Raw genomic sequence first — 7,988 nt, 5'->3', positions numbered from 1 at the left:
CCGCAAAGACCCATCTATTATAATAACCAAAGCAGACAAAAGCAACTCACTCGCTGTCATGGATACAGCAGACTATGACAACAAAATCTTTTCACTTTTAAAAGACACAAGTACATATAAACCAATCACTCATGATCCTACTGATAAATTTACTAATAATATTATAAATGAATTAAAACAGCTAAAACAGAATGGTAAAATCACACCACAATTATACAACAAATTTTACCCCCGTGGTAGTTTCTGTCCAAAATTTTACGGCTTACCAAAACTGCATAAACAAGGTATTCCCCTAAGACCTATCGTAGCATGTACTAAAGCCCCCGCTTCCAATATTGGAAAATGGCTTTGCACAGCTTTCAATCCTTTACTGTATTCACAAAATTCCTACATCAGTAATTCGGCAGATTAGGTTAAAAAACTTAATAACACAAGTATTTTAGAAAACACAGTAATTAGCAGTGTTGATATTGTTTCCATGTACACGAATATAGATGTGGCTACTTCTGAGCAATTATTAAAAACCAAAATAGAAGAAAATTATCACAATCGAAGACTCAGCGACACGGATTGATGGTGAAGTTTTATTTAATCTTGTTAAAATCTAAAGTAAGTTTTCAATGTATTTTCAGTTTCGTGATTCTTTTTATCAATAAATAAATGGGTTACCAATGGGAGCAGCTCTATCCGGCCTACTGGCTAATATTTATGTCAAGAACCTTGAAAATTCGGCATTAAATTCTTATTTTTTAAAACATGTCTATTGGGGTCGTCACATGGATGACGTAATTTCACTTTGGAATTATGGGGAAACTGAACTTTGTGGTTTCCTAGATCATCTTAATACTTATGATATAAATTTTCAGTTTACCCTAGAAATTTAATTTGAAAATAAACTACCATTTTTAGATGTTCTAATTATCCGTAATGCTAATAATTTTGACTTCACTATCTATAGAAAACCAACACAAAACAATAGATATCTTCATTTTAATTCAAATCACCCCCCACAAGTTAAAAGAGCAGTTGTAACTTCTCTCATTCACCGTGCCCTGAACATTTGCTCCGATTCATACATAAAGCAGAAATAAATTTTATCAGAGATATTCTTTTTGGCAACGGATACCCCATTCCTTTTGTCAATAATACGATTAACCATAGACTAAAAAGACATTTTCGTAAAATCAACGATTTTTCACAATGTGAGGCTCCGGAAAAAACCTCTAATATAATCTATCTTCCGTACATCCCAAGAATCACCACAAAAATAAAAAATATTTGCACAAAAAACAATCTGTATTTATTTTTCACCAATAGTTTTAAAATTACAAATTTCTTAAACTCCGGTAAAGATAAAACCCCAGTTAATCGCCAAAGAGGGGTTTATCAAATACCATGCGATTGTGGCAATTACTACGTTGGCAGAACTCATCAGAATCTAGAAAAACGGATACACCAGCATAAAGAAGGCATAGACAAAGCGTTAATTGCCAATAATTCTAATAACTCCTTTGATTCTGCTTTAGCTATCCATATATTTGATAATCCCAGCCACAAAATACTTTTTGAAAAATCTTCTCTCATTAGTAGTGATTTGGGGATAAAACAGGTGGTCAGGGAATCAATCGAAATTAGGCTCAAAATAAATAAAAATATTTCCTTAAATAGAGACTTAGGAGAATACTCACTGAATTCTTTATACTCAAATTTAATTTAAAATGATCTAACAAAATGTTTTATTAAACCAATTGACAATAGTATTGAACCCGTTACAAAAAGGCCTTTAAGACTAGCTGCTAAAAAAGCAAGATTGGCTTTGAAAACTTGCAGTTAATAATTTCATTTTATTTCGTTTGAATGACTTCATCTTCTCCTGTCATTTTATTTATCAGTTCTGGTTGAACTTTGTTGAAGTAAGGAAACTAGGTCTGTTTTAAAGGTTTTTAAAAGCTGTTTTTTAAAATCATTTTTAGTTTATACTTCGTATTTTAATGTAAGTTTGTTTTTATATATATTTTTAGTTGTGCTGAAGACGGCCCTTGGACATAGGGCCGAATATTCACCGATTTAAATTGCACTGTCTTGAAAAAAAAAAAAATCCCTATTGTTTTTAAGTTGTATTTGTTTGATCGAAAGAATTTTTTTCCAAGTTTCTACGACAAAGATTTCAATAAAAACTTATATGACCCCAGGGCATAAAATATAACCCTTGCCCTGAAGAGGAGTGTCCTGCTCAAACGTATAATTTCCTAAACTTTAAACTGCGTGAAACAAAATGGCTATCTCAAAATTATGATTGGATGTGTTTGGGGAAACAGTGGGCGTGGAAGGGGTGTTAGTTGCCTTCCAAGCACTTTCGACTATTAAAAAGGGCACTAGCCACTTCAATTTCCAATCGAATGAGCCACTTTTGAAGTTTCTACGACAACGCTTTCTATGAAAACCTTATATGCCCCCAGGGTATAACTTACCACCCGTCCCAAGAGGGCTCTGGGGGGTTGTCATCCTCACCTACCGGAGTCCCAGTACTTTCAAAGAAACTAAACAAAATGAGTACCTTAAAATATCGATTGTATTTGTTATGGTATATGGTGAGTGTGAGAGGGGGATTAGCTGCCCTCCAATAACTACCGAACATTAAAAAGAGGATTAGTTCTTTGAACTTCCAATCAAATCCGAATTTTTTTGAAGTTTCTACGACAGCGATTTCTATAAAGACTTTATATGCCCCCAGGGCATAACTTACAACCCATGCCCTGAGGGCTGAGGGGGAGTGTCCTCCTCAAAAACATAATTTCTTCCTGGAAATCAACTACGTGGAACAAAATAGATATCTAAAAATTTTGATTGTATGTGTTTGGGGGAAAGGTGGGCGTGAGAGGGGGGTTAGTTGCCCTCAAATCACTTTTGACTATTAAAAACGGGCACTAGCCCTTTTAATTTCAGATCGAATGAGCCCTTTTTCAAGTTTCTACGACAAAGATTTCAATAAAAACTTATATTCCTCCAGGGCATAACTTATAACCGTCGCCCTGAAGACTGTGGGGGAGTGTCCTACTCAAAGGTATAATTTCCAGAACTTTATACTGCGTGGAACAAAATGGCTATCTCAAAATTTTGATTGGATGTCTTTGGGGGAATAGTGGGCGTGGAAGGGGTGTTAGTTGCCTTCCAATCACTTTCGACTGTTAAAAAGCGCACTAGCCATTTCAATTTCCAATCGAATGAGCTCTTTTGAAGTTTCTACGACAACGCGTTCTATAAAAACCTTATATGCCCCAGGGTATAACTTACAACCCTTGCCTTGAGGGGGGTGGGGGGTTGTCTTCCTCAAAGACCTAATTTCCAGAACTTTCAACTACGTTAAAGAAAATAGCTATCTTAAAATTTTGATTGTATGTGTTTGGGGAAAAGGTGGGCGTGAGAGAGGGGGGGGTAGTTGCCCTCCAATCACTTTTGGATATTAAAAAGGGCACTAGCCCTTTGAATTTCCAATCGAATGAGCCCTTTTTGAAGTTTTTACGACAACGCTTTCTATAAAAACCTTATATGCCCCAAGGGCATAACTTACAGCCCTTTTCCCGAGGGCTGTGGGGGAGTGTCCTCCTTAAAAACATATTTTTCTATCTGGAAATCAACTACGCCGACCAAAATGGCTATCTCAAAATTTTGATTTGATGTGTTTCGGGAAATGGTGGGCGTGGGAGGGGTGTTAGTTGCCTTCCAATCACTTTCGACTATTAAAAAGGGCACAAGCCACTCCAATTTCCAATTGAATGAGTCTTTTTCGAAGTATCTACGACAACTTCTTCGATACGAAGTGCCCTGGTCTAAATGAAAAAAATAATAAATAATACATTGTGCCAATATCGTTCTTATATGCCCCCAGGGCATAACCTAAAACCCTTGCCCTGAGGGTTGTGGGGGAGTGACCTCCTCAAAAATATATTTTCTATCTGGAAAGCAACTACGCTTAACAAAATGGCTATCTCAAAGTTTTGATTGGATGTGTTTAGGGAAATGGTGGGCGTGAAAGGGGTGTTAGCTGCCTTCTAATTACTTTCGACTATTAAAAAGGGCACAGGCCACTCCGATTTCCAATCGAATGAGCCCTTTTTGAAGTTTCTAAGACAACTCCTTTGATAAGAAGTGCCCTGGTATGGAAAAAGAAAAAGAAAAAACAAAAAAATAATAATACATTGTGCCAACATCGGGGTTTGGGGGGTAAAGCATTGCATATATTAAATACGTAACCATTGCATATATTAATTAAAAAGGGCACTATCCCTTTGAATTTCAAATTGAATGAGCCCTTTTTAAGTTTCTACGACAAAGATTTCAATAAAAACCTTATATGCCCCCAGGGCATAAGTTATAACCATTCCCCTGAAGACTGTGGGGGGAGTATCCTGCTCAAAGGTATAATTTCCTGAACTTTAAACTGCGTGGAACAAAAAGGGCTATCTCAAAGTTTTGATTGGATGTGTTTGGGGAAATGGTGGGCGTGGAAGGGGTGTTAGCTGCCTTCCAATTACTTCTATCTGGAAATCAATTACGCTGAACAAAATGTCTATCTAAAAATTTAGATTGGATGTGTTTGGGGAAAAGGTTGGCGTGAGAGGGTGGGTTAACTGCCCGCAAATCACTTTCGACTATTAAAAAGGGTACTAGACCTTTGAACTTCCAATTGAATGAGCCCTTTTTCAAGTTTTCTACCACAAAGATTTCAATAAAAACTTATATGCCCCTAGGGCATAACTTATAACCCTTGCCATGAAGACTGTGGGGGGAGTGTCCTGCGGAGAGGTATAATTTCCTGAATCCAAAACTAAATGAACGAAAATGGCTATCTCAAAATTTTGATTGGATGTGTTTGGGGACATGGTGGGCCTGGAAGGGGTGTTATTTGCCTTCCAATCACTATCGACTATTAAAAAGGGCACTAGGCATTTCAATTTCCAATTGAATGAGCCCCTTTTGAAGTTTCTATGACTACGCGTTCTATAATAACCTTCTATGCCCCCAGGACAGAACTTACAACCCTTGCCCGGCGGGGTGGGGGGGGGGGGAGTTGTCATCCTCAAAGACTGAATTTCCAGAACTTAAAACTGCGTTGAATAAAATGGCTATATAAAAATTTTGATTGGATATGTTTGGGGAAAAGGTGGGCGTTAGAGTGGGGTTAGTTGCCCTCCAATCTCTTTCAACTATTAGAAAGGGTACTAGCCCTTTGAATTTCCAATTGAATGAGCCTTTTTTGAAGTTTCTACGACAACACCTTCTATAAAAACTTATATGCCCCCAGGGTATAACTTACAACCCTTGCTGTGAAGGCTGTGGGGGGAGTGTCCTCCTCAAAGACATACTTTCTATCTGGAAATCAACTATGCTGAACAAAATGGCTATCTCAAAATTTTGATTGGATGTGTTTCGGGAAATGGTGGGCGTGGAAGGGATGTTAGTTGCCTTCCAATCGCTTTTGACTATTGAAAAGGGCACAAGCCACTCCAATTTCCAATTGAATGAGCCCTTTTCAAAGTTTCTACGATAACTTCTTCGATACGAAGTGCCCTGCTCTAAAGAAAAAATAATAAATAATACATTGTGCCAACATCGTTCTTATGTGCCCCCAGGGCAAAACTTAAAACCCTTGCCCTGAGGGTTGTGGGGGAGTATCCTCCTCAAAAATATATTTTCTATCTGGAAATCAACTATGCTGAACAAAATGGCTATCTCAAAATGTTGATTGGATGTATTTGGGGGAATGATAGGCGTGGGGAGGCTAGTTGCCCTCCAATCACTTTCCAGTATTAAAAAGGGCACTAGCCACTCCAATTTCCAATCGAATGAGCCCTTCGAAGTTTCTACGACAACTCCTTCGATACGAAGTGCCCTGGTATGAAAAAAAAATAATAATAATACATTCTGCCAACATCATTCTTTACTTAGGCAGCGCGATTGCGCTGCCTATGATAAAAGTTCAAATAGGGATAAAATACTTTTTATAGACAGTGTTTTACAAACAATGATAGAAATTCACAAGAAATACCAGATATTTCGTTCACATATGCAGTGACCGTCATCAGTAGTAAAACTGTCATCAGTAATAAAATTATCTAAGTAGCCATTTTATGCGATATTGAAATTTATACAATAAGAATGTTTAAAATAGATGAAGTAGAAATAGAGGAAGTAAAATTTGAAGTAAAGATGAAATAAAATAGAAGAAAAAATCGGCTATTGAATGCCTTATGTTAATTTAACTATGCTTCTCAACAAAGTTTCATCACCAAAAATACACAAAAAGTGCAAAACTCGACCTGTCTTTATGATTATTTAATGTCTGTCAATATTTTTCCTTTCTATATCCCAACTAAAAAAAGTGTGCTAGCTCGCCCCTCTTTTAAAAATTGCCTTGGGTAAATTTCATGCTGTTTATTTCTAGTGGCAATAGAGATTACAGAAAATAATATTTGACAGTGCTGTAACGGACGGTGACTTGTAAATATCGTCTTTTGTGAGTGAAATATTTTGATTTGGCTGCTAAAAATTTTTGTTCGAATGTTATTTCTTTCACTTGTCAGCGAAATTTTTGCCTGTGTCAGGTATTTACAAGGGACTTGATTTCTTTCAAGGGTAGGTTGCCTTTAGTCGGCAGAGCAGAGATAATGAAAGTTTAGTCCTGCTAATCATTAACAAGTTTGCTTTAAGTTGTTTGGCTGGCTGTGAAACTCGCTTTGGCTTGGAAACATTTGGCTGTTATGAATGCTAACTTTAAGTTTCCCAAATTTGAAATGTAGAATTTATTTTATAACTAAAACAAGTGCTTTGGCTTTAGTCGAACATAGTCTGACTTGCTGTCTTTTTCAAGTTAAAGACTTTCATGTTATTTGATTTTAAAAATGTACAATTCCATCTCAAAACACAAAGTCCCAAGAAAAACGGTTTAAAACTGCCGTTAACTGCCTTTTCCATGCCAAGTTTACTGCCATCTTTTAGTGCTTTTTGACGACCTACATTGGGAAATGCTTCTCAGAAATCATCAACGTCAACCCTTTCTGCATGACAAGAAATATCTAGAACAATACTCTGTAATTGCAACATTACTGTACAAATATCATATTATATTCTATGTCTCTGTATGATACCATTCTTAAGAGACTAGAATTCTGATGCATTTTTATTGAATTTTTTTACGTTATAGAGTTGTGAGCTGTTCCAAGAAAGAAAAAGTAAAACAACGACCTCTAGCGTTAAATACCGTCGAACTTATGAAAGTAGCAAGTAGTCGTCTCGGAATGTCACCTCACCATGCTATGCAAATAGCTGAAAAACTCTACTCTCAAGGCTATATATCATATCCAAGGACAGAAACAACTTCGTATCCAGATAATTTTGATTTAATGTAAGTCTACCTTATTCATTGTCTGCCATAACATGGACTGTAACAATCTATTGTAATGAAGCCAATACTAATTGCCTTGTACTCCTTTTGGCAAGGGGAAGGGTTAATCAGAACAAGCTCTGGTGTCATATTCCCAACAACATCATTTAAAAAAGATATACGCTGTTTTTAAAATGCAGTTCATGAATTGTGTACGAGCTTTTTTTTTTACCAAACGATCTAGGTGTGCTACTCTCAAGTGCTACTAATGATTATTTAAAAATCATATGTCGAAGCGATCTTCCACTTCTTTTGCTTCCTGATAATGATAATTAACAAAAACCACAGTTTTCTGATGGAAATAAAGAGCGAAGAGGAAACTTAAAATGGACAAAAAATACTGCTTCGCAGTGTTATCCAACATTTATTTTTAAATAAATAAACAGACAGCATATTTCTTCATTTCTTTCAAATAAACTGACTCATAATATTTTCCTAAGTTTAATAGAATTCTGAAAATCTAGTGCTTTACTGAAAACACAAAATTGATACAACAGAACACGATTAGGAGCAGAAAAGTCCTTAATCACCCTGCAGAAAATAA

General features: G+C 36.3%; 1 protein-coding gene across 1 annotated transcript in view; it reads left to right on the top strand.

Moving 5' to 3' along the window:
• The first annotated feature begins 7,181 nt into the window (after positions 1-7,181).
• LOC148955249 (DNA topoisomerase 3-beta-1-like) overlaps positions 7,182-7,988 on the top strand; it is a 39,251-nt gene continuing 38,444 nt past the window's right edge. The window contains exon 1 of the mRNA XM_089108123.1: positions 7,182-7,405. Coding sequence (XP_088964249.1) covers positions 7,272-7,405 — 134 coding nt within the window. The 5' untranslated portion in view covers positions 7,182-7,271. The remainder of the gene's footprint in view (positions 7,406-7,988) is intronic.

This window comes from Artemia sp. Qi Xiang Cuo, chromosome 2, assembly GCF_049724085.1.
Source record: "Artemia sp. Qi Xiang Cuo chromosome 2, ASM4972408v1, whole genome shotgun sequence".
Lineage (NCBI taxonomy): Eukaryota > Metazoa > Arthropoda > Branchiopoda > Anostraca > Artemiidae > Artemia > Artemia sp. Qi Xiang Cuo.
The sequence above is the reverse complement of the archived record's forward strand: the minus strand, read 5'-3'. Positions and strand labels throughout refer to the sequence as shown.